The 25,686-nt window shown below is 41.5% G+C and overlaps 2 protein-coding genes across 2 annotated transcripts; one reads left to right on the top strand and one right to left on the bottom strand.

Moving 5' to 3' along the window:
- The first annotated feature begins 695 nt into the window (after positions 1 to 695).
- RPL7L1 (ribosomal protein L7 like 1) lies at positions 696 to 5,278 on the top strand. Its single transcript, XM_065836933.2, has 6 exons — positions 696 to 883; positions 1,039 to 1,147; positions 2,920 to 3,083; positions 3,267 to 3,404; positions 3,669 to 3,778; positions 4,016 to 5,278. Exons 1-6 carry the CDS (start codon positions 711 to 713, stop codon positions 4,222 to 4,224), a joined length of 903 nt encoding a protein of 300 aa, XP_065693005.2. The 5' UTR covers positions 696 to 710; the 3' UTR covers positions 4,225 to 5,278.
- Positions 5,279 to 5,644: 366 nt separating this feature from the next.
- MAD2L1 (mitotic arrest deficient 2 like 1) lies at positions 5,645 to 8,672 on the bottom strand. Its single transcript, XM_065836934.2, has 5 exons — positions 8,516 to 8,672; positions 8,236 to 8,382; positions 8,006 to 8,126; positions 7,254 to 7,357; positions 5,645 to 6,497 (listed from the first exon to the last, which is right to left on the bottom strand). The coding sequence occupies exons 1-5, from the start codon at positions 8,589 to 8,591 to the stop codon at positions 6,325 to 6,327; spliced, it is 621 nt and encodes a 206-aa protein (XP_065693006.1). The 5' UTR covers positions 8,592 to 8,672; the 3' UTR covers positions 5,645 to 6,324.
- Positions 8,673 to 25,686: the final 17,014 nt, after the last annotated feature.

The raw sequence follows: 25,686 nt of genomic DNA, 5'->3' as shown, positions 1-25,686 counted from the left end.
GGACAAGGGGCAATGGGTACAAACTGGAACACAGGAGGTTCCACTTAAATTTGAGAAGAAACTTCTTCACAGTGAGGGTGACAAACACTGTAACAGGGAGATTGTGGAGTCTCCTTCTCTGGAGACATTCAAAACCCGCCTGGACACCTTTCTGTGTAACATCATCTGGGTGTTCCTGCTCCAGCAGGGGGATTGGACTGGATGAGCTTTCGAGGTCCCTTCCAATCCCTAACATTCTGTGATTCTGTGAACTTGGTGCCTTTTAAGTGTGGAGGAGCAGCAGAAAAGGGATGATGCTTAAGACCTGCACTGTGGTCCCACAAAGCTGTGTCAGGTCTGAGCCCGAGGCAAAAGCCCCAGCCTGGCCATGGTGGCAGCCGCCTGTTGGCTCCGCAGTAGCCTGTGTCTGCCCGGATCAGCGTGTGTATGGGCATGGGGAGCTCCCACCCTGCTCCGGGCTGTCGCCACAGCGTGGGCAATGGCTGCCGCATGGGCTGGAAGAGCTGAGGGGACTCACAGACACCACCTTTGCTTTTTTTTTTTTTTTTTTAAATTTATTTTATTCCACTGCTCCAGCATCCTTTGGGGCGTTTGAAGCGAGGTGGAGGAGGTGCCTGGTTTCAAGGTACACTCTGCTGGGGGTGCGGGTCTTGCTTTCCGGGCTGCCAGAGAACGGCCATCTCTTCCCAAACTCTACCCGCTGACGCACCATGGCCTGGACAACAAAGCCTCGCCCTTCCCCTCCCCGGTCAAACGCCTCCGTGCGCCAGACGCTAAAAGACGAGGAGGAGCTGACGCCTGCCCTGCCCCCTCAGGCCGCGCGCCCCGCCCCAGCGCATGCGCCGCAGCGGCATCGGCTCACGGGCGAGATGGCGGAAGAAGAGTGAGTGGCGCTGGGTAGTGGCCGCGGATCCGCTGCCATCCGGGGGGACCGCGGGGCTGGGGCGGCGGCGGGGGCGTCGGTCGGGACAGTGGGGAGGGCTGCGATGCTGTGCCGTGTCGTGCGGCTGGATGTGACCGGCTTCTCCCGCCCCGCAGGCCGAGGCGGCGGATCCCGCTGGTGCCGGAGAACTTACTGAAGAAGAGGAAGGCCTACCAGGCCATCAAGGCCACCCAGGCCAAGCAGGCTCTCCTTAACAAGCGGAAGGTAGGGATGCCCTCGGCACATGTACACCCCGGGCGGCCCCGCGGCGCGGCTGCCCCTGGCCGGGTTGTGCTGCGGGGAGGGAACCGTAATTCCGTGTAGCCCTGCAAACGGTCAGAGCCACCGGCTGCCTCTGCGGAGGGTACGCCGAGCTCTGCGGCTGGGCCAAGGGAGGCAAATGTTCGCTGAGATGCTGGTCCTATGGATCATCTGTGAGGGCAAGCCTGAGTTTATTGCTTCAGGTGATGAGCATCTTACCTTAATGAGCCCTGTAGAGAGGGCTAAACCTTTTGGGCTGTTACACCAAAACGCAAATTTATTAAAGGCTCTGAGTCGTTTGCCTTACATTAGTGATTACCAAAGGGGTTGTATGTGTAGTCACACATAAAATGCAATGCTGTCAAACTGTTTGTGTTACCATGGGACTGCACTGCCTGAAACCAATTCACCTTTGCATTGTAAGCCCTCATGGAGACAGTCTGCTTTTCTGAGGGTGTGTTTTGGGTTAGGTATGTATCATTAGCTAAATAAATCTATTAGAGCATAGGCAGGTCGTTGTGAAGCCTTTTTGTACATGTAGGGTGGCTTGTGTTGCCAGTGCAGAGACCTTCTGTGCACCGTGTGGTTTCCAGATGGGTGAAGTGCAGCAAACCTTTTGATTTCAGGCCTTGAGGCCTGTTCTGCTGGATCTCAGCTGATGTAGCATGTGCCTGCATTCCCAGTAAATCTTTCTGTGAAGTTGGTGGGATTACATGCAAAACTCCTTCCATTTTTGTTAGATGCTGTGTTTATGTTTTTTAACTATATTAATGGCTTACTGTGTTTCCAAACTGGAAGCATAAACAATAATCTTAAATAGCTAAAAAGCTTTTAAGATTCTCTTTAGAAAAATTACCCTAGTGGTGAGATTTTGATCAAGTCTACCTGCTTTGAAAATTCAAACCAATTTAATGGGTGATTCACAAGGTGAAATAGAACAGGAGACCCATAGCATTAGATTCTTTATTTTTAACATAGTCTAATGACTTAGCTGGTAGTTATTTACAATAGTATTGGTTAACTGCCATGCACGTTCAACTCCTGTCCATATGAGAAAGGAGTATGATTTAGGTGCATGTACTTGTTCCTGAGCAAAGCATAGGCATTTAAACATCTTTTTAACGTAAAAAAATGCTTTACATTCTCCCATAATTCTGAAAAGATTTTTTCAAGTGGTCTGCATTTTCTGTGTTTAAATCAGTAATACTTAATAGTTATTTGAATGCTTGGGGTTTTGTTTATGTGTGCTCCTTTATAGGAAAGGACTTTAAATCCAGTTATTTTTTGTTGGGTGGTAATTTTAAGTCACACTAGGCTACTGCTGTAACATCCTTTTTACCCAGATACATATGTTGGCTCTGGCTTTCCCAGTGATTGGCTGAGCTGTGTATGTAGGTGGGCAGATCTGTCTGTCTGTAACTGTAAATTATTCCATTTGATTTCTCCTGTGCCTAGAAGTATCATGGGTTGTCTTCTGTTATTCCTGACTTATTTTTGTTCTGAGGAAAAACCCTGTTCACTATTCATAAATTATAGATAACTGCTTGAAGTTTATAAATTCATATGTTGTCCTTCAGTTCTGTCTCTTTAGGGCTTAGATGATCGAATTTATTTTCTTACTTCTTCCAAAACCAAAAGAGCATAGTTTATCAAGTTCTGAATTTGATTTGGCCCTTGAGATGCAAACCTCTAAGACTGTTGGGAAGGGTGATAATTTCTTATCCTTTTGTTTTTAGCAACAGAAAGGGAAACAAATCCAGTTTAAACGCCTTGAGGCTTTTGTTCGAGATTCATGGCGCAAACACCGAGATGACGTCCGTCTGAGGCGCATGGAGCAGAGGCCAGGGCAGACAGTTGTACCTCAGGAGCACAAACTGGCCTTCGTTGTGCGGATTGCAGAGTAAGAAACTTCTGTTACTCCTTGCCTTTGTTATTAATGCTATTTGTAACTGTCATACCATTTCAAAGCAAAAAAAGTGTGATCAACCCAGACATGTCTCTTTGCAGATAATCTGAAGCCTTTTGTTGCTGTATTAGAGAAATGTGGCTACTATTGTAGTACTTTTCTTTTTTTCTGACTCAGTATTAAGGGAGTGAGCCGAAGGGTAAAAAGAGTGATTGATTTGCTGCGGCTGAGAAAAAATTTCACTGGAACATTTGTTAAACTGACGCCATTATCACTGAAGATGCTGCGGATTGTGGAACCTTATGTGGCATGGGGGTAAGTACCAGTCTCATGACTTGATAGTAGTTTATATCTAAATATAGCGCTTTGATTCTCCATCTGGTATCACAGATCCATAGCTGGCTTTTCTAGTAACGATCAAAACTTTGTGCATTTTGTATCTGCAGCTTGTTATTGTCCCTTTTCTCATTGTTCTAAACATAACTGGGTTACTTTCCTACCTCTCTACAAAGAAGTAGAGTAGGACTTCTGCTGCATCTTGTGTCTCTGTTACAGAATCTGATTTTTCTTTTTGTACAGACACCCTAACCTGAAATCTGTACGAGAGCTCATCCTGAAACGGGGCCAAGCCAAGATTAAGAAGAAGAGGGTGCCTCTGACAGACAATATGCTGATAGAGGAACATTTAGGTGAGGAAAAGGAGGCAAGAATGAAGTGAATCGGGAAAAGAGGTAGATGTTGAGAGTTTGCAGTCTGACCTAAGAGAGAGGGAAGGGAGGAGAAACATTGCAAGAATTGCACATGGAGGAGTGGCAATTCTGGAGTAGTGTGAGGAAAGATAATACAGCTGGACGTCTCATGTCCGTTGTTTGTAGAGGATGTTTTGTTTTAATTACTATTGATTTATTTATAATTTTTTCCTGCAGGGGACTGTGGTATTATTTGCCTGGAAGATCTTATTCATGAAATCTATTCAGCTGGGAAATATTTCAAAAAAGTCACAAAGTTTCTATGGCCATTCCATCTGTCGGTGGCTCGCCATGCTTCACGTAACAAAGTGGGTTTCCTCAAGGAAATGGGTAAGCCCGGCTGCAGAGGTGAAGCAATCAACCAGCTTATACGCCAGCTGAACTAGTCAGGTGAGGAATGCCTGTTGTGTGACTTCTACATCTTACCTGGTTTCCCAATAACTATACGGCCATCGGAGATGCGGGGACTCCTTTGTTTTGGATTCATCACTTCAGAAATGACCCTCAAGGGAGATGAAAGTAATGAAGAGCTTGGGTCCCATTAGGTACCAGCAAATCCTATTGGACACCTCCATAAAGGCTTGACTTCTAGGAGATTGCGTTGAAGTGACTGTTGTGGGGTTGGTTTGGTTTTTCAGCTTCATTCTTTCTGTTGTGCAGGGTCTTTTGGAAGCTCCAGAATTTACAACCTGTTCCTATCACACATACTTTTCATGGACATGGGCTGTATTAAATGATATAATACATCTCTTGACTGTTGGTGCCTTTATAACAGAAGAAAAAAAAATGTAGATGGTGATGCACTTTGGGCTGGTCCTTGAAGAAGAAGATGATGCTAAATTGTATTTGGTACAAAAAAAAAGTGACTTGAACTTTCTGGAGCAATCTGGATTCTGTATTGCTGTAAAACAAGTTTTTTATACTCATTACTGCTGGCTCTGTACCAGCTACCCCCGATCTCATATTTGGTATAAAACAGTGGTTGTTGTGTCCTGATTGAAATTTGTGTTATAGCTGACTTGTACTCAGTGCTTTGATCCAGTCTTCCCTGGGGGGAAGTGCTTGAAGTTGTGCTCCTTGAAATTCACCTTGTCCTACGTGTGAAAGGGCAGTGCAGTCACCTGTTTAAGAATATTGCTGGCAGGCAAAGAACACTGTAGTTACTTGTGTTGCTGCAGTGCAAACCCTGGTCATAAATAACAACATTTTTTGCAAGCCCTGCTAGTGAAAAACATGAGATTTTTTTTGAAGTACTGAGATTGTATTTATTTTAAAGATCCATGATTCCGTGCTTGATTACAAAAAGCTGTCTCTTCAATTCTGTGAGACTGGGACTGCTGAAAACAACAAATTCCTAATAGGAAAACCCATGAACTTTGTTATACAGTGATAGAGTATGTGTGATCAATGTTTTTTAAATAAACTGTTTTTCAAGTTAAACTTTTGTATCACTCTTCCTGTTATATCTCTCTAGAACTAGAGTGGGAAAAGTTATTATTAGTTATAAATCCCAAACCGCTTGTAGTATTTAACAAATACAGAAGCGCACTGTGACTGTTTATACTGTTACTTGAAGACTTAAGTCAAACTGCTAATCCATGAATGGATTTCATCTTGACTCTACCACTCTTGTTTTTGAGATTTGAAGGAAATCAGTAATGCAACAATACTGAGGGGTGGGCATTTTGTGGTTTTGTTTCATTTTTAAGTAGGAGATACCATCAGGGCTTTATTACTCCTATGAATTATTAAACAAAGATGTATTTCATAAAAACATCTAAAATACAAATTACTAGAGACTCTGAATTAGACAACACTATACAATTTCAAGCTTTATTCTGTAAAACAAAAATACAAACATAGAAAATGCTTGACAGATACTAGAGACATACACTTAGACACCACCATACCCAGAACTAGAGTTCAGCAGTCATTAATGTACAAGGCTTCATATATTTAAGATTTTCCTGATAAACAGCTGTTTTCATTGTAAAGAGTTACAAGTAACTTTACAATTGTTCTGTTGATCCATTTTAGGGTTGTTTCTGGTAACAGAACAGCCCAGGCTTTTAACACGAAGAACTGGTATATCAGAAGTGAGTTGTTTTTTGGTGCCAGAGAGAACTTAACCCTGTTAGAACGCAGTTTTTGATAAAATACTAAATTACAGAGTCTGAACCCAATTCTAGCAACTAATCTTGGTTTTAGGCAGTTTTTCTAGTCCATGTGGTAGTTTAACACACTTTGGCTCATACAGTTCAGTAAAAATTCAGCTATCATTATGAATACTTTATTTAGGCTTCCTTAAAAACAATGCCAGCTTAGTCTAGTGTTACACCACATTATCTGTCATAGACAAACACTTTGCCCTTTTTCCAGATCATACTTTGGCAAGAGCAACAGTAGTGATGTGCTCATGACTTAGCTGCACTATGAACAGAAACTATACAAGGTGACAGGGATATATACAAAAGCACCCCCATATCTTAGGGAAAGGAATCCTTTTTGTAAGCAACTGTGCTGTTGACTTTGTGGATTGTAGTTGTGAAGGAACGAAGACAAACCTCTTCTGAATTGGCAATGAATTGTGGTCCTGACTCTTCCCACTTCTCTGGCACTGCCAAATCTTTGTCTGTGTATATCAGCAAATCAAAAGCACCTGGAAGCAAGTGCAAACAGGTTAACAGTACTGCATGCATAAGAAAACAGCGAGTTTGAAGATAAAGTACATCCTCTAGAACTTGTGACCTGTACCAAGGCTCTCAGAAATCACGCATACTGTGAAAAAAAATAAATAATTAAAACATTAAAACAAGTCCTGTTTATATTCACATGCAGCCATTTTTGTTTTCTACTCAAGCAGGTGTGATGCTATTAATTAGTTTTTAAAACCTTAAAATGCTGTGGTTCTGAGCTCTACGTAATACTTCATATGAACTTAATGGTCGGTTATAAATGCAAGCCTGTCCACAGCTAGTCACAAAATAATTATGAAAACTTTAATTCCTCAGAGTGCACATATTGATTTCATTAAGCTAGTTAAGCCACCTTGAGTTCTGTCCTTTTCACCAAATAAGTATTTTGGGGAGAAAGTACCACTACACCCTTTACTTAAACTTGCTTTAAGTTCTTTGGTGAGAGCCAGAGCACAGTATTCACATTTGCATCTGTTTTTGCTGTTTGTCGTGCACTCAAAGAGTTGGATCTGACATGCGGTTTTCCATACTGTACACAATTGCAAGAGGCATCATCTCAGTCTAACAAAATGCCATCTCAAATGCGATGGTATATGACATTTCATGTAACAATTAAAAAACCCCAAAAAATTAGCAGAAAATATTTTCTAAAGTGGAAAAGTTGTTCAGGTTTTCTGAAAAAAATATTTGATTTCTTTGATAAAGTTGGGAATACTCACAGGCAGCTTCCAACAGTGGCAGAAAAGTTACTGTGGCAGTTATTTGTCTAATAACAGATCGAATTTCATCCTGAATAGCTTTCTGCGTTTTTTCTCGGGGTGCACTGGAAAAATAAGAAAACTCTGTTAAGAAAGCAAGCTGCTATAATGGCATTTTTTAATATAATTCACTCTATTAAGTTGCGGTTGGTATGTTTGTTATATGATTTTGTGTAGTAGGGACACTCTTATAAGCCTTAGGTGGACAGGCTTAGAAGAAGTGAAGCGATTGTCAGTTTCACTTTATTGTTTGTGGAGCTTCACCTTATTTTTGAGGGATGTTACATTTATTCTCAGTCTGGAATGGATAGCATTTTGGCATAACAATGAGAAAGCAGTTCTTAAGGGTGTGTACCTGCTATAGGTTTTTATATACTTTGCTGAAGCTCAAGACTTGATTTTTAATCTGAGGCTTAAAAAAACCAAACCAAAAAAACCACCCAAACCAACCAAACAAAAACCAAAACTAAACACCTGAGGATTATACATACTTCAATCATACAGGTGGTTTACAAACGAACAGAAGGAATAGCAGTGAGAAATGCAGTAAGTTTGGCAAGATGTGAAGGCGCATCTTCTGTGCTCACCCTAACAGAAGGCCATCTCAGCAGCCCTAAGGAAACCAGGCCGTGCTGGTGTACACAGCCTTTATCTTGTGCTGCACAGCTACCAGGTGCAGGGAAGAGTAGGTGCAAGGAAACACTGTTACTCACCTCTCATCCTTTGCAGTTCTATCACATTCTATGTCGAACTGCCAGCGCTCCAGAACGTCGTTGTTCTCAATGCTGGAGATGACCACCACCAGGCGCTGCACGCTGCACTTGTACAGCCACTCTGAAAGAAGCCACAGCGGTTACTCGCAGCGCCAGGAGATAAGACACGGCACGGAGGGCACCGCAGCCTCCGCCGGGGTGAAGAGACCCGCTCGGCCCCGCACCCCCACCTTTCATCTGCTCCACCACGTTGTTGAGGTAGTTCTTCAGCTCGGGGTCGGTGCTGATGAGGAGGGTGAGCCCGTACTTCTGGACACGGGTAAAGGTCTCGGGAGGGTAGATGCCCCGCTGGTAGAGGATGCTGTTGATCCCATAGACTGCAACACAAGCGAGAGACAGGGGATGTGTGCGTGAGGCGGCCGGGCCCCCGCCGGCGGCCATGTCGAGCAGCGGGCCGGCCTGCCGACCCTGCGTCCTCCCTGGCCCCCCGAAGCCCCTGCAGCCTCTTACAGAAAAACTCGGCGACGATCTCGGCACTGCCCCGCAGGGTGATGCCCTGCTGGTCCCTGCCGAGCTGCTTGGCCATGAGGGCGTGTGGCGACGGGCTGCACGGCCGCCGCTTCCCCGCCGCCCGGTTCAAATGGAGCTCCGCCCCGCTGACCGCCCCTTTCCGGCCCAGCAACGGACCCCCGCGCGTGCGCGCCAGCGCGGCCACGCCCCCTCCCCCCCGCGTGCGCGGGCTGCTGGGGCAGCTGTCGGTCTCGGTGCGCATGCGTGTGGCGCGCGGCGCAGCCGTTAGCGGCTGAGGGCCGGGCAGGCGGGCGTGCGCAGGGCGTCCCGGGTGCCCTCGCCGTGTCTCCTCCAGCTGGTGGGTGCAGCTGCCTCTTGGAAATAAAAGCTGTTTCCGATTAAACGTTTCGTCTGCTGGAAGTGCCGCGGCACGGGGGGCTGCGCCGTCACCTGCGAGCGGGCCCGAGGGGAGCGGGCCCGAGGGGAGCGGGCCCGAGGGGAGCGGGCCCGAGGGGAGTGCAGCGCTTCCCGGCAGTGGGAGCGGTGGTGGCCGCGCGATCGCAGACATGACTCAGGTGCCTTCCCCTGTGTGAAAGCACTTTCGAGCTTAGAAAGGGCACTTTGCAGGTACGAACGAAATGAAAGAAAAGGATGCCCAGGGAGGTTGTGGAGTCTCGTCTGCAGACCTTCAGAACCTGCCTGGACACCTTCCTGTGTAACCTCATCTGGGTGTTCCTGCTCCAGCTGGGGGATTGGACTGGATGATCTTTCGAGGTCCCTTCCAATCCCTAACATTCTGTGATTCTGTGAAGCAAGTACTTCGTTTATGGGTCATTTTTGGTAGCGTTCAGTATGTACATCACGTACTAGTTGTCTAAAATAAAAACTATCGATTCTGCAAGTATAGGTAGTGGGAACCTGGGAAAACGGGATGAAACAAGCGCTTACTTCTTAAATCCATAGAATATGGGTAACACAAACAGTAGTTAAGAGGCACAGAGAAAGACAGGAAATGCACAAGCTCAGGGCTCTGGACATACCTACTCAGGCTGCCAGGCTGCTGCAGCATGTGGCAAATGTGAGTTGGTTAAAGCACTAGTTTTCTGTACTTTTTTTATTACTTGGACTGTTGTGCTGTCACTCTGGCTTACTGCTTGATGCTGGTAAGATTCCTGCTTTTCTCATTTTAGTGTACACTGTGTCTGGGAACTATAAGTGGAGATCAATTTGTATTGAGATAGCAGCAATGCTGTAAAATGCACAGATTGGCAAGATACTGTTTGGATCAGGAAATGACTTTCAGTTTTTTGGTTGGTGCTATAAACTTTTCTCCAACTCTAGTATTGAAGCTTGAAGTTTTGGCATTATCAACTGGAATAGCAAAAGCAATTATTCCAACACCGTGCTTTCTTGGACTCCTGTAGTGTAGGTTCTTTTATAATTTTGTCAGTATTGTAGGATATGGTCTCCTCTCTGTTTATTATTTCAAATGCTCAGTATCTAGTTCTGTGGAGGATTAGTGTGTGAATGTGCTTGTATTTCCATGCTAAGGTTCAAATGACATTACAATGCCAGTTGTCTGCAGCCTAGAGAACCAAATACAGGTTGCACTGGGCCGAGTTACTGCTTTCTGGACAGGACCTTTGCTGACCCAATCACACAATGTTGCCAAGCAGACAGAAACACCAGATGTGATCAGCCTACATTGGTTTTGCTTGGTAGGTTACCAAACTCTGGATGCATATTCAAAAGCTTTCCCATCTCTGCTGTGACACTGGGAGTATTTTGAAGATTGCTGAAAAGTCCTCCAAGTAATTTGCAACTGCTCATGCTTATTCAGAGCTTTTCAGAGTACTGTTGCTCAGTAGAACAAACACAACCTGCTCGACATTTGTTTGTGTGAAATGAAGGAAGGAGGAAAAACTGTGCACCCTGCAGCTGTTTACAGCCTTGGGTGTTGGGGTGTGAGGCACAGCATGGTTAGGGCTGGACAGACCTTACCCCTTATGGTTATACTACTTGTTCGCAGATGGACCTTACGAAAATAACTACACTTTTTTTTTTTTTAATCTCAACTTTGTTTGTATAGATCAGCAGAATCTCGTAACAGGCCTATTATTTGTCATTGTCATACATAGAACATTGTCGCATTAAATGGGTCTCTAGATGTAGAATGGTGTAACAGAAGACATATAGAATCAGAGAAAATATATCATCTGATGAAATTTGTGTTAGTTACCAACTGCACTAAAGGTTTTATATTCTGAATCTTCTTTTTGAGGATTTTTTCCTCTTCATTGATCATGGTAGACTAAGCTACCTACATTAGGCTCTAAAAAGTTGAGTTGTGCGGGTTTTATCCTACTGGGGAAGTATCTATATCTGTGGAACTTCTGCTCGGTATTTTTGCTTCACATTTATCACTTTCTTTATCTATGCCTTGGGCTGCTGCGTTTATTTTACATCACTCTGACTGCCATACCTTGGTCACTATTTTCTCTTCCTCCCATTTTTCCTTCATAAAACTGAGCTTGTAGGTGAGTTGTCGTAGCATAACTGGAAAATCTCTGTAGGAAGAATGGGAACAGTATTTGGAAAATACTTGTGTAAAAGTTATGAGTATCTGAAGACACAAGTTGGTAGAGACTGTTCAGTTTTGATCAGCTTATCTTAAAAGATAACTTTACAGCATGCACTGGGCTGAGGAGGATTCCAGTAAGTTAATCTCTGTGTCTTCTGCAGCAGAAGAGGAGGACATGTAGTTTGCTGCATTTTTTTTTTAATCGAGGTGTTGCAGTTGGGTGTTGAGAGAGGAAGAAGTCAGGATGCTGTATAAGAATAACGGGTATTTTTATTTTCTCCCTAAATATGCATAAATTAGTTCTAAACTTCTGCATGTTTCCTCCATTCCCCAAACTCATACCCTTGAACCTATTTGAAAATTATAGATGCAGAATATTTAATGATAGGGATGTGGAAACAGAAAGATAACTGGATGGGGGCTTCCCAGGGGCTTTATTTCTTAATTCTGTGGTTTTTTTTTTCAGTGAATTTATAGTTTTGTGCAGACACTCAGGCGGAGTGCTCACTGGCTTGCAGTGAACCAGCTACTCTGTGAGTTAAGAGTGGGGGGTAAGTGGCAGTAACTAATGGCGATTAGCAGAGGTCTGGACAGTTACCCATCCCTGAAGACATGAGCTGTTTTGGGGGTTGTGTCTTCACGAAGCGAAGCTGATTATCAGCCTACAGAATACGACAATTTCCATCCCTGTACCAAAGAAGAAATAAAAAGAGAGAGGGGCTTCTTTTTAACGGCAGGGGATACTTTCCACCATTTCGTTGCAGCTCCCAGGTAATCTAATAGCCCTTTTGCCTTCCTCCCTCCTATTTCCTGTGCATCACTCTGGTTCTCCTGAAGGTTTTGGAATGCTGACCATCACTGTAGTTGCCAGTACCCAGAATTTACAGCAGGTATTGAGCTCATTTTTGTTCCGCAGGTCAGGCTTTCTGCTCCCTCCTTTCGTCAGCCGAGCTTGTGGTGTTTGTGAATCACATGTTGGGTGGGGCAGTTCTCATTTGTCTGAGCTTCTGTGATTTTTGGTGAAATTGTTACTTTCCTCCACCAGTTGCTTAGTCTCTGTGCTATAGGAGGGGTGACATTGGGGTGGTTCGCCGGAACAACTTTTCCTGGACACAGGGCAGGCCAGCAGCACAGCCAAGTACAATTGTTGTGCTTTTAAGTGTTATTGTTAAATCTTCTAAATCTTTAAATCACTTTGTTGCATGTGAACTTCTTTACTGCCTTCCATTGTGTCTTCATGTCTTTTGTCGAGGATTCCTGTGGTGATTTATTATTATATGGAATTAACTCTGGAATGAATGTAAAATACTTCAGCGGGTATTTTATTACCAAGCTCGGTTTCTTTTTTGTTGTTGTTGTTATTGGTCAAGTTCAGTGGTCTTCATAGCATTAAAGTGTGCAGGATAGGTACAGGTACTTCATGTCAGCTGTCAAAATATTAATATAAGATTTATTTTCAAGTTGGTTAATGCTAACATAAACCATGGAATATTGTTACAGGTAGTAATACTATATTCTTTCACCAACAGCAATGAAAGAGCAGTGCAACTCTTGTATTGAATTTTCAGTATTCATTAAAATAAAATGACTTCCAAATGAGTCAGTATGGGCTGATAAGCTGCACTAGAACTTGTGTGGTAAGTACACTTCTCAAAGGGACTTCCTCACTTTGGTTTTGAACACTATTTAAAACTTTTAAGAAATACTTTTAATGTTATCAGCGGTACTGAGTGTATTTTAAAACTAGACTAATTTAGGCAACTACTTCTTCTAGAAAATTAGAGAGATTTTATATTTTGTTATTTAAGGCAGTAGAAGAACACAATTTAGCTTTGAAATAGATACTGGCCACCTTGTACAGTGTAGTAATTTTTGTGTATTTTCAGAGTTTTGAAAGCTACTTCTGTGTAACAACTCTCTGACTCTCCTGCCTCCCCCTTCTATCTGTTTTGTTTTGTTCGTCTGTTCTTTGTTTGTTTTTTTGTTTTGTGGTGTTGTGTGTTTTTTTTTCCCCCTCTCCCCAAAGACCTGCCATTTGTCCAAAGGAGCCTCGGGAAATAATGTGGGGTTTTGTGATGGGTTTACCTCTCAACTTCCAGCAGATGGCACCAGGCACGTAGGTTATCCACATCATTTCAGTTTGGTCTTGAAGTACAGTAAGTTTATTTTACTGTTATGTGCTTTAGTTTAGACAAGTAGATGCATTTCTTTTGCTAATTTTTAAAAACCGTTTCAGAATGAAGGAAGTATTTAACTTGTTGCCTATTTTTGATGTTTACCTTTGGTCGCTGTTGCACTGAAGACAAATTAACTGATGAGCAATTATTTTTAAGTGTTTCAAGAGAAGACAGGAATCCTGTTACAGAATCAGAGAGAGCAGAACTTGAATGAGCTTTCTGTGCCTTGAAAATGTCATAGTCCTTGATGACATCGTGTTACAGTGGAAAGAGCTGATGTGAAATCCACTGAATTCAGCTATTTGCTCCTTCATCCCCTTTACCCCTTAATCCCCCCACCTGAAGGTTGATAATTTGAAAGATGAATACTAATCCAGTCCATGTTAACTCTTGTCATGTCTGACATGTTCATATTTAGAAATCAATGAAAAACTAAGGAGTGTTTAGGTAGTTTAGGCTTACTGAGCTTGATAGTTAAAATACCTTGTCTGAAAATCTGGGCAGTATTCGTTTACTAATATTGATAGCTTAAAAGCAAACAAAGAATATGTCTTTGCACAAGAACATCATTGAGCTAGGTATGGGAAGTATCAGGTAAAAAACAATATGCAACATATACAATTCTGTTTCAGGTGTAAACAGGCTCCTCTCTCTCAGTTCATCGCATAGATCACATGGAAAGTGAAACGTCCTGATTATTTTAATGTCACTTATTAAATAATAAGTAAGTACTTACGTGTTTTCTTAGAGTTTAGTCGTTTATCCATTTTCAGTCTGACTGCCACTTAAGAAACCAGGGAAGACTATTTTGGGTCCTAATGACCCTTAAAAAAGTCACTTAAAGGTAGACAGTGGGACCATTTGCAAAGTATCTAGGAAAACAAGTGAAGAAAAGGTTTGCTAGAACTATTTGAATAAAATAACTCTATTTTCTAATTCATTAATGAGCCCAGAAGGACCTACTATTCACTGCTTGTTGTGTTGGTCAACACTGGCAACATTTTTAAGAGAAAAACTAGAAAAGATTAGAAAACAACATTTGAAAGTTCTTGCTAGTTATCTGTGTCTCATGCATATGGGATGGCCTCATCCAAATCTCATGATCTGAGGTTGTTAGGACTGTTAAAATGGAAACCAGATGGCTTGGTAATGTGAGCAGCAGTTTGATGCTAAGTGTTCCTTAAAATCTCCCCTCCTTGAAATCTGATTTGAGTGAAAACATGACATTATTGTTCAAGGTAAGCTGTTCCTTGGTTGTAATCTGGCAGTTAGTGGACAGGCAGACCAACAGTAGATACTTACTCTAATGTTCAGGTCACCCTTGCTACTGAGAAAAAATCATTGAGGTAAAGCAAAGTTGTACTTCGTGTTAGCGGAATGATTTGCCGCATATTTGATGTGATAAATTTCTTTAAGTCTTTAAAGATGTTAGTGAAAAAGTCCATGGATGTGGACTTATGTGTAATGAAGCTGCAACCTAAGCAGTGATCTCACGTTTGTCAAAGAGAGCAAACAAAATAATAACTATTAATAAATATTTTTCTTTAAATGCAGTGTCACTGCAGTTGTTGCAGAAATGCAATATAACCTGTTAAAACAGGAGAGAAAGGTTATGCAGACCTTCTGCTTGATGACAAGAAATTGCTGGGCTTTTAATATTTTTTTCATCAGTTTTTCAACTGAGTAAACTGATTATTACCCAGTTACATCGAGGGGTGGCATCATTGCTTTGCTGTGCTCTTTGCTTAAACTACGTATTGGCCCAGGGTTTCTTTTTCTGTTCCAAGCTCCACAAGGACCATGCAATGTGGCTGTACAGTGTTTTGCAGGGTGACACTGTCCCGTGTCCCTACCGCATTCGGGAGGCAGCACTCGCTTTCATTTCCGCTCTTGCTTGCCGGGGACTTTTTATGAGCTTGGGCTAATCAGTTTAAGATCTAAGTTTCCAATAAAAGATTTAGAAGTCCTGGAACCTTAGATACATCTCTGCAACTTCTACCTTGCTCACTGCCATCCTTTTAATAACAGAAAGATTCTACTTTTTATTTTTCTAGAGATGTGCCATTGATAACACTTATTTAATGCTACGATATCAGAACAGTTATCTGGCATTGAGAAGACTGAGGTTCAATAATTAGCATCCAGAAGATATTCAAACCCTCATCTCCCATGGACAAAGAAGTGTTCTTGTTACCAAGCTTTAGGCTGGTTTGGCTGGGCAACATTCTTTGTCCTGTCTGCTGAAACTGTGCTACGGAACAGAAGGGAATTGAAAATCCACTTGAAGAGACAGAAGGGAAAAGGAAGAGATAGAGTTTTAATGGTCTGACCTGGCAAAGAGAGTCAAGAACTGCAGTCCAACTGCCAAGTTATTTTGTGTTTCACATACTTTATTTTCCATATAGTTTCGCTTAGCATAAGCTTTTTAGTACTGGTAAAGTCTAAACATACTGAGAGCTCCTGCTCTGAATTAAACTCATGTCAGAAAATATCTTTTAGTATTTATTTTTAATGACTGATGCATTAGTTTACATGACATTTTCATTGTACACAATGTCAAAAAACCACCAAACAGTATTAGTGGGAAACAATAATAAAGACATGCTGCCTTAGTGATGATGGTAAAATTTAGGGGTATATGTCTCCTGTTGTTATTATCTAAACAATCTCCTAGAATGCTGCAGGATGATTCACCGTATCTGCTTGCTACCTGTGCTAGTTTGCTAGGTAAACTGTCACACATCTTGTGTTCTCTTCAATGTGTGCAAAGTTGCATGTAGCTCTTGCCACTCCACAGCATGTCCAGATTGCTGAACCCCCTCCGCCAGCAGCTTTATCTTGCTGTGAGTCGCTGTCTCCAGTTACTGCCACACGTGCATTTTGCATTACACTAATGATGTTTAGATTTCATCTCCATAGCAGCCTTAACCTTGTTCTGTCCTTGGGCACATTTTGGCCAACCAGGTTGCACATGAGTTTAGAAGTCATAATGATCTGTGCTGACCTGCTGGTTTTTGCACATAAACCCTTGCTGATTTTGTGTTATATTTACCAAGCAAATGGCACCGTTATTCAAAAGAGGGCAAAAGAGTCTAGTTAAGTTCTCTGCAGACAGTAGAGGACATATACATGGTTACTACATCCCCAGTGACAGCTACGCTGATATTTCATTTAAAAATATGAAAAAAACAGTGATAGTAAAAAAAAAAAATAAAATGGATGTAGACTTAGACAAAAACCCAGACGAAAGGAGGAGTAGCAGAAATAGTCTCCAATATTAAATAGGATGCTCTAGAGCCAAAGAACATTGCCTAACAGTAGGTAAATGTAGTAAGCAGAAGTTTATATAACACCTTTAAACATGCAGTAACAAGAATAATGTGACAGAGGTGACTCCATGTGTGTGCATTCGTAGGAGTAAGTAAGAAACTAGAGCTCAGGAAGCACAGGGTTTACTCTCACATTCCCATTTACCCATGACTTGTTGTGTCATCTTACCTCTTGTTTACCCCTGGCCCCATTCTTCAATTTCACCTGCTTCAAGAAGGGACTGCAGTAGTCATGGCACCATAAATAACAGGTTTGTGAAACATCCTGTGAAGTTTGTCTGGGCACTGCTCATCAGCCATCTCCACTTGAGAGAGTTGTTTTGGTGTGTGCAGTTAGTATAAGCTGAACTGTACAACTGCTGAGCACAACTGGAACTGGAATGTGTTTTACTTTAAATTTGCATGGAGAAATCACAAATGAGGATCTATTGGCTGCACACTATTATGAGACTTCTTGAAGATTTAGGCAAACCATTCAGATATTAAAAAGAACCCTATTTCTTGATATGATGAATTGTCATTAAGCATGATTTAGCTCACTTCCAGTATGTTAAAAGCTCATAAAAATCAATTGTGTGTACTTTACTAGATACAGAGCAGCTCATGTCCAAGCTGTGACAAGGGAATAACTTGTGTTTGTGTGCAGATGGCAGTGGTTCCCTTTACAAACCTTCTGAAAAAGCAGTGACACACTTTACACCTTAATAATTCAATTCTTGTTGTGATTTTAAAAGCATTTTGGAAAACTTTCTGAAGTTCTAATTCACAAACAGCTCCTGACCCATGTATTAATGAATAATAGCCATAAGTTACTATGACCAGATTTGATAAAAGCTAGCATGTATTGGTCTGAAACAAAATACTGACTACAAAATGTAGTGCTACCTCAATTTTTCTGTATACAGAGTATTTCTATTGTGTTAAATAACTCTTGGTGTTTTTTAAAACAGGCAATATTGGTTTAAATAGTTTAATAGTTTGTTTAAATAAACAAACAACAACCACATGAATTTTGCTGGCATTTCATCCTTACCCAATCTTGTTATGACCCTTTCCCCCAGCCCCTTCTTTTTCTGTTTGCGACCTTATTCTATTTGAGTGGAGGGGAAGGACACGGTTGGGGAGTGTGGCATTAGAGCTGCATGTCTCCCTTATTTCCTTGTGAGATTTGTAGTATGGAGTTATCTGTATCTTTAACTACATTAAGGTGAGATTTTATGGAGCCAGTCTTTTCTTGTATTTGGTAAAGGCGCTGTTATTCATATGCTTGAGGAATTGACTTGAGAATGGATTTTCTTATATTTAGTTTCCCATATCATTTAATGGAGCACTAGAAACTAAGTTTATGTTAGAAATAGGACTGCCCTTTATAACTGTGAAGCAGAACTATTATTGCAAGAAAAAAGGGTTCCTTCCCCATCAAACCTCCATTCTGCTTGACACACTCACTGTTCGTTCTCTGGGAATCTAAAAAAGAATTTTTAGAGATTTATGGACTGCTGTTGCTAATATTTCCATGATCCTGTTAAAAGTGAATGTTTTTTTCCTCAGTGGCCAATTTTTGTGTTTTAAATAAGCAAAATGTCAATTAAACTAAAATCAGGTCTAAATCACATATATATTAAAATTGGCACAGCTTGCTGGCAGATTTTATAAATCATCTGAATCTCTTTATATCTGAAGAAAATGAAAAACAAAGATCTGAACAATGGAAGGAACCAGGAAAGGTGTAAGTTTACATAGTGTGTGGCAGTGAAATATTCACAAGTAAGTCGAGTTTGAAATATTCCTCATTTGTATTTACTGTGTTTTATGCTTTTGTAATATTCTATCTCAGACATGGCTTTATATTTATAAATGTATATAAAACTTGCTCTAGGGATTTGGTTTCCTTTTCTGTGATGCTTTTTGCGAATAATAACACATGTTATTTTTAGCACTTTTAAGGAGATACTGAACCACAGAAAGATTGAGGTTAGAAGGGACCCTCTGGAGGTCATCTTGTCCAACCTCCCAGCTTAAGCAGGGTCACCTACAGCAGATTTCCCAAGACCATGTCTAGATGGCTTTTGAATATCTCCAAGGATGGAGATCTTCTGTAGGCTGAACAGTCCCAGTTCTCTCAGCCTTTCCTTATATAAGAGATGCTCCTGTCCCCTAATCACCTTAGTGGTCTTTTACTGGACTTGCTCCAGTAACTCCATCTCTCTCTTGCACTGGGGAGCTCAGAACTGGACACAGTATTCCAGATGTGGCCTCACTAGTGCTAAGCAGAGGGGAAACATCACCTCCTTCAACCTGCTGGCAACACTCCTCCTAGTGCAGCTGAGGATGCTGTTGGACTTCTTTGTGGCAAGGGCACATTGCTGCTTCACGTTCAATCTGGCGTCTGGGTCCTTTTCTGCAGAGCTGCTTTCTAACTAGTCAGCCTCCAGCATGTCCTCAGGGTGCATGCGAGTTATATTGTGCTTCCTCAAGTGCAGGGCTTTGCACATCCCCGTGTTGAATTTTGTGAGATTCCAGTCAGCCCATTTCTCCAACCAGTCAAAGTCTCTCTGATGCCAGCACGGCCCTCTGGTGTATCATCCACTCCTCTCAGTTTTGTGTCATAAGCAGGCTTGCTGAGGGCATGCTCTGTCCCATCATCCAGGTCATTGGTGAAAGTGTTACAGTAAAGCTCTAGATAAAGTGCTTTACAGAACAGCTTCCTCTTTAGGGATGAAGCCTCAAAATCCTAGTGAATAACTGAGTCTCTTTAATTTGGTGTCTCCTCTTTTCTGCAAGCATTTCAGTTTCTTTCAGCATTGTGTACCGCAGGTGTCTTATGGGCTTTGGGCACAAAGGCCCTCGGGCTAAGGAATCTTCTTTGTCTCTTGACGGTGTTAAAGAGTTCACTGCCCCAGCTGTCTTGGAGACCTGGGGTCTCCATTTTCTTCTGAGATTTGGCAGAACAGGGGAAACCTCAGGGATGTGCAGAAGAGTTAAACCCACCAGATATATCTGGTTTACTTATTTCTACAGATAGGCTCAGTGACCTCTTCTCGGTCTGTGCCAGCACAGTGATTCTGCTGCTTTCAGCAGCTGGCGATGAGAAGGTCAGCACCAAATCTGGCATCTTTGTAAAGTGAAGACGTCTTTGGTTACTTCTGGAAAACAGAACACCAAACAGAACTCCTCACCTTTCTGGTGTTCTGGTAGTGGCAAGAATCCTAACTGGTTTTATAATGGAGTATGTGACTGGGTGTCTGGTAGTGGCGTACTGAGCTTGGCCGTCTTCTATCTCTTAGTCTCTCCTTTCTCCTGAACACTTGGATAAGTTAACACAGCAAATATAACATTGCATGTGATAATTGAGTGAAAACCTTCAGCTCCAGGCATGATATGACAAACCCCACGTCAGAATATCTTCAGGAATGATGCGTAATATCTCATTTCATCCCTATGGGAATGTTCAGCAAGGCAAGCTCAGTTGAACAATGAAACTGGTACAGTTACACCACATTTACATTAACGTAAGTGGCAGCAGGCTTTGGCGCAATACCTAGGAAACCAGATGTCTCTCTGTAACTCACAAGAACCAAGAAGAATAGAGAATATTTGTAACATAATACCTCTCTTACTTTTTAATAAGTTATCAAAACTGGACACTTTAGTAAATGTGTTTATTTTTCAAAAAATTATTCTGGTTCTCATATAGTTTCTGTTTCCAAACTATTGAAACAGCAGGTTTTTTTCTCAATAAATGAGCCTAGCACATCGGCCTGCTTATTTATAGTGAATTCTATAAAAGCTGCATTATGTATTTCTTGCAGATAATAGCTTTTTATTCCCCTTTTATGTTCAGCTGGTCTTAATGTACTTTATCCTAGAGGAGATCAGCTCATTGGTAAATCTGTTTGGCTATTAATGCCAAAAGGGGGAACATGAGTAGAGGTATTCAGGTAAGAGGACCCTCAAGCTTAGTTTTTATTAATGCAGAACAGAGTCTTACAGAATAAGTGTTGAGTCTGGAACATCCCTTCTCATAATGAATGTTGAAGAAATTACCTATGTGTACAAGGATAAGAGTCTAATTGTTTAATTTTTCCTGAATTACTGCTTAATTTTAAAAATAATTTAAAAAAAATATTTTGGGGCAGTGAAAAAAACATTGTTTCATAAGCTATTCTGAGTATTGTCCTATATTGAATTTCTGTGACTCTTGATTCTTCTCCTATATAAGCAGACCCCAGCTTTCATTTGGTTTCTATATATTCCTTGAATTCCAGGTTGCTACATTTTATTTTTTTTTTAATCCATGTTTACATGAAATTAGCACTTTTGAAGTGACAGTTTCATGAAAAATCATCTTACTTGTTTCCCCAAAAGTACAGAAATTCATATCCACTGGGCATTTATTTGCACATTGGAATAAGATAGGTGGAATTGCGTGCCACTTTCATTAAAGCACCAGCTGATCTTTCCATTGCTAACCGAAGACTAAAGTTGAAAGTGAAGTCATGATTAGCAGTAACTTGGGTCTGCATTTAATAGAAATAATTATAACGGACAGTTATAAAAGAAACGTAATTCCGTGAGTGTGCGAGGGAGGTCAGCACTGTCTAGTAAATGCTGTGAGGCTGGTATTTCTAGAACCCTTAGGGAGTGTTTGATGTTGGTGTTATTAAAACAGAGGTCATACAATTGAAGTGTTTGATTCTGGCTTAAGAATGCAGTGTTATAATGCACAGACATAATCAATAGTCTGAGTTTGTTCTTACATGTCTGTAAAAAGGGACAGGAAATTTTGTCTGTCAGGAGGTACTTCATCGAAGAGGGTGTGAGGGTGATCAGAAGATTATGAATTTCTGATACAAATGTCTGTAGAAATTTCTGGATTTATCCAGATATTCTAAACAGAATAAAACCATTATATTTGTTCTATGAGAAGTTCTACTTACATGATTCTTAACTTCTGACCTGCATGAAGTAAAATTTCAGCGCGCCTTTTGAGATGTGTACCTTCTGAAAAGTTTTTACTAGATAGATTGCGAGATAGATACTTTGTGCTCATCACATCAAAGTTTACCGTGATCATATAAACCTATGTGGATTATGAAGTGTATTGTAAGCACATGAATGAAATTAATGGAAACTGTGGGAGCATTTTGGAGAATGAAGTCAGTGCTTCTGAGACAGATTAAGACCTAGATATAGCTGAAAATTTTCTGGCTAAATACAGTTTTGCCTGAATATAGGATTAAGTGAAAATTTCAGTGAAAAAAAAGAGAGATATTTGAGAATGATGGCATTGGAGCATCATGGCTTTTTAGTCCATCAAAATTTTTATTTTATGGAGGCTGTAAGCAAGCATTTTGACAAAAATATTTGTACTTTTTTTTTTTTTTTTTAATTTAACCATTTGCTGTCCTGCTGTATGAACAGGAACAATAAGTAGGTAGGCACTAAATTGAAAACAGAAGGGTAGTTTCCCCACTAATGATTGAACAGAATTCAAGCACATTCCAGCTGAGCATTCCAGAAATGAATCCTGTTTAAAAGCAGGAAAGGTAAAGTGTTGTGTACACTGCCCAGCCGTTTGGGCTGCCCAGGTTGGAAGGCGTTTGTCTGAGTAAAGACCTTCTCAGAGCTACTGGTGTTTGAGTTGGTGTGATACTGATGGAGTGGGTGTTTTGTCAGGGGAGTGAGGGGATCCAGAGGGGGTGAATTGTGGGAGTGAGGCACATGAGGCTACACAAGAGCAAGAGCTGGGAGTTTTTATGTGGCACTTAAGAAATACAGAATAATTTGCTTTTTGCTAATCCCATGCAGGTGACTGTATTAGCACAAGGACATTATTAACATCTTATGATGGTATACCTTCTGTCCAGAATTTCACATGGCTACCAGACTGTTTGGTTTCTTGCTAAAGTTCAGGAAAAAAAAAAGTATAAATATATAAAAGTGTAAATGGCTAGTTTTTTATTATTATTGTCTCAAATGTGATTCTTTTTCTTTTATTTTGTCTTTTCTACTGGCACTTTTAAAAAGAAAAAGCAGGACACTAAATTGAAGCTCATCAAAGCATAATTTTAAGTAATCATTTTAATGTGAGGAAGGTGGAGAAAAAGCTAGAGTAAAATAAACCCTAGCGGTTGATGTCCTTTTATATTAGGAAAGAAAAAGTTACCCATGTAAACTCTTGTCCATGCACATTTTGGGCCAAAATAGCTGGGTTTTATGGAAGGGGGCAGGATGGGGGGGTAGGAGGGAAAACTTTTGATTCAGCTTGTTTTCAGTGTCAAAATAACCTGGGATCTGTGCTGCCTTTGCAAACCCTGTTGGTGTCATAGTGTGGTGCTAAGCCTCTGCCAGAGCAGGGTGAATAAAGCTGCAAGGTATCTGTGGTCATAAATACACTGGGTGGTCCCAGCTCAGCACTAACCTCGTTCCGCAGGGTCCCGCTTCCTGCCAGTGTTACTCAAGTCTCATTCCTTGCCCCGTCCAAGCTGCCTGCGGTGTGCGCGGCCTTTTGTCCTTGCCTGCCAATAGCTGGTTTACAAGCAGAAGCAGATACTGTTCCTAAGACAGATTTGGGGATCTGTTCTGGATCCAGTTGCAGCGGGGTTCAGAGGTGTTGGCACTGCCTGTTGCTTTGTTGAAGCACAGGAATGTGTTAGGCTTGGTTCAAGGATCTCTTCACTGTGCAGCGTAGTCCCTCTCTTGTGATCAAAGTGCTGTACTGTTTGGAAACATAGTTATATAATTTGGTAATTTCTACCCCTTCTTGTTGAGTTGTCGAGTTCATCTCCGAAGTGTGTATGTTTGTCTTCAAAAGGGGACTGTTGCTGCTCCCTGGCTGTTGGGTGTGTTTGAGGCAGGTACTGTACAAGGGCCTTTTTCACACATGCCAAGAGGCAGTATGCTCCACAAAGGAGGTCTCCTTTCCCCACGTGAATGATTTGTTTGGTAAATGTTAGTAAATTCTGTAGTTCTGTTGTGTCCGTCTGTTCAGTATATCTTTCTAACGCTGTTTAATTAATCCCTAGTGCCTTCACAACTCTTACACAAGGGATAAGTTTGCTGTAAGAAAACTGAATTCCACCAAGTGGGATTCTTCCACTGTTCAGTCACTTTTAATGTCCATTTTGCTGTTTTGCTGTGAAAAACTGAATTATAAGATTAACTATATCAAAGAGATCTGAATGAGAATCATTTGAACGGCCATTAACTCTAATTGGCTTTTTTAAACTTGATATAAAAACCAGATTGTGTCTAATTAACTTCCAAAGTTCCCTTTTTACACAAAGTCTATCCCAGGGGACACTTGGCAGACCTCCCTGTTGAGCTTTTTTGCAGATGCCTGTTTGTAGAAATGTAGTAGATGATTAGCGGTAAGCCACACCATTTGTTGCTGTGATACTTCCTTTAAATGCAGGCACTTTCAGAAAGATGCCACCAGGGGAGTGGAACTTGCTGGTCATGCACTAAAGTCTCGAGTATGGTTTGGACCACAACAGAAGGATAGTTGTGACTGCCTGTGGAGCAATGCAGGATGTGTAAAGAGAAGCCAATACCTCGATATTTAAAGTAACTGCAAGTGAAAAATGAATTAGTACCAAGTATTGCCTCCATCATATAGCTAATTTTGAACAACAAAAAGGGTTTTCTGCTCTCATGTCTCTGAAGAGGAGAGAGACAAGCCCAGGTTCACGTTTGCCTCTACTCCTCCTTACTGTTTGTGTGTGTTTCCTCCTGTTTCCGTCCCTTTCACTTTCAATATCACTTGAATATGGTTTTTTTGAGTTTGGTAGCTGATTAACAAACATAACTTTAGAGCAGTACACAGTTGACCTACAGAAACAAAAACTGTTGTTGAATTTGCATAGTGGGAAGTTTTAAGTTGTTATACCTTGTCATTATTAAAATTAAAGTCACTGTGAAAGAGATCATACTGCAGTAGTAAGAACTGTATCCTCGGAAACATTGCCAGATAATCTGAACAGAGAAAAGGAAAGAGAAATTAGATGTGCAGGATTTGAGCGGATTCTAGAAAATCCACAGGGCAAAGAGAATGCCTTGAGAATGGATTCACTGAGGTCTGCTAAGTTACAAACCTTCTTGAAACTTCTTCTGCATTTAAGACATTCATAATACCCTCCTGTGTGAATTATCTGAGTACTGAGAGACATCACTCTTTTTCCGACATGGGCATTAGTAAGTTTTCTCCTCATTTGTGAAAACTACAGAAATTTAGAGTCTTTTGAGACCTCTACTGTTTGGTTAAATCTATTTCATAACATCATAGAATAGTTCAGGTTGCAAGAGACCTTTAAAAGTCATCTAGTCCAATGCCCTTGCAGTGAGTAGGGACATCTTCAAGTAGATCAGGTTGCTCAGAGCTCTGTCCAGCCTGGCCTTGAATGTTTCCAGTGACGGGGCATCTACCACTTCTGTGTACACATACACAGGCGTGTTGCAAGAAGAGCCAGAGACCACGAATGCATTGCAAAAAGCAAGTTTTATTTTAGTTACCTCTCTACTGGGACATCTCCAAAGCCCTGCCTAAGCTCCCAGGCAGAGGTGACACAAGCGGGGATGCAGGCGCTGATAAATTCAGCCCTGCTGGAAGATCCCCGGGCCTGCTGAGCTTACCTGTATTTCAAGGTTTCAGGCAGGCACAGCCTCCTGCTCTTTCTCACAACAAAGCAGAAATCTCAGACATAGTGATAAGGTGCCTAGAGTTTCTCACAGGCCTATGTTATCTAACACAGAGGTTCTTACTCATCAAGCACACAAGGTCAGTAAAACAATGAGTGTGATGTATACACTTTTTCTACAGACAGGTGCAAGTCACTTGACGGTATTTACATTTAACTAACCTCCTTGCCAAATCTTCTGCTATATTCCCATATAACCTCTCTGGACAACCTGATCCAGTGTTTCATCACCCTCATTGTAAAGAATTTCTTCCTTATATCTGCTCTGAATCTTCCCTTTTGTGGTTCAAAGCCATTACCCCCTGTCATATCGCAACAGACCCTGCTAAAAAGTCTGTCCCCATCTTTCTTAAAAAGCCTTGTTTAAGTACTGAAAGGCCGCAAT

Source organism: Patagioenas fasciata, chromosome 4 (assembly GCF_037038585.1).
Source record: "Patagioenas fasciata isolate bPatFas1 chromosome 4, bPatFas1.hap1, whole genome shotgun sequence".
In the NCBI taxonomy this organism is placed as follows: domain Eukaryota; kingdom Metazoa; phylum Chordata; class Aves; order Columbiformes; family Columbidae; genus Patagioenas; species Patagioenas fasciata.
Note: the sequence above shows the minus strand (reverse complement) of the source record. Positions and strands in the feature narration are given on the sequence as shown.

Coding starts and splice junctions, on each gene's coding strand:
- RPL7L1 (XM_065836933.2), top strand. CDS start 711: ATGGCCTGGACAACAAAGCCTCGCCCTTCCCCTCCCCGGTCAAACGCC. Junction 3,405..3,668: donor GAACCTTATGTGGCATGGGG/GTAAGTACCAGT, acceptor CTTTTTGTACAG/ACACCCTAACCTGAAATCTG. Junction 3,779..4,015: donor GCTGATAGAGGAACATTTAG/GTGAGGAAAAGG, acceptor TTTTTCCTGCAG/GGGACTGTGGTATTATTTGC.
- MAD2L1 (XM_065836934.2), bottom strand. CDS start 8,591: ATGGCCAAGCAGCTCGGCAGGGACCAGCAGGGCATCACCCTGCGGGGC. Junction 8,127..8,235: donor CGTGGTGGAGCAGATGAAAG/GTGGGGGTGCGG, acceptor GGCTTCTTTCAG/AGTGGCTGTACAAGTGCAGC. Junction 6,498..7,253: donor GCCACTGTTGGAAGCTGCCT/GTGAGTATTCCC, acceptor ACTTGCTTCCAG/GTGCTTTTGATTTGCTGATA.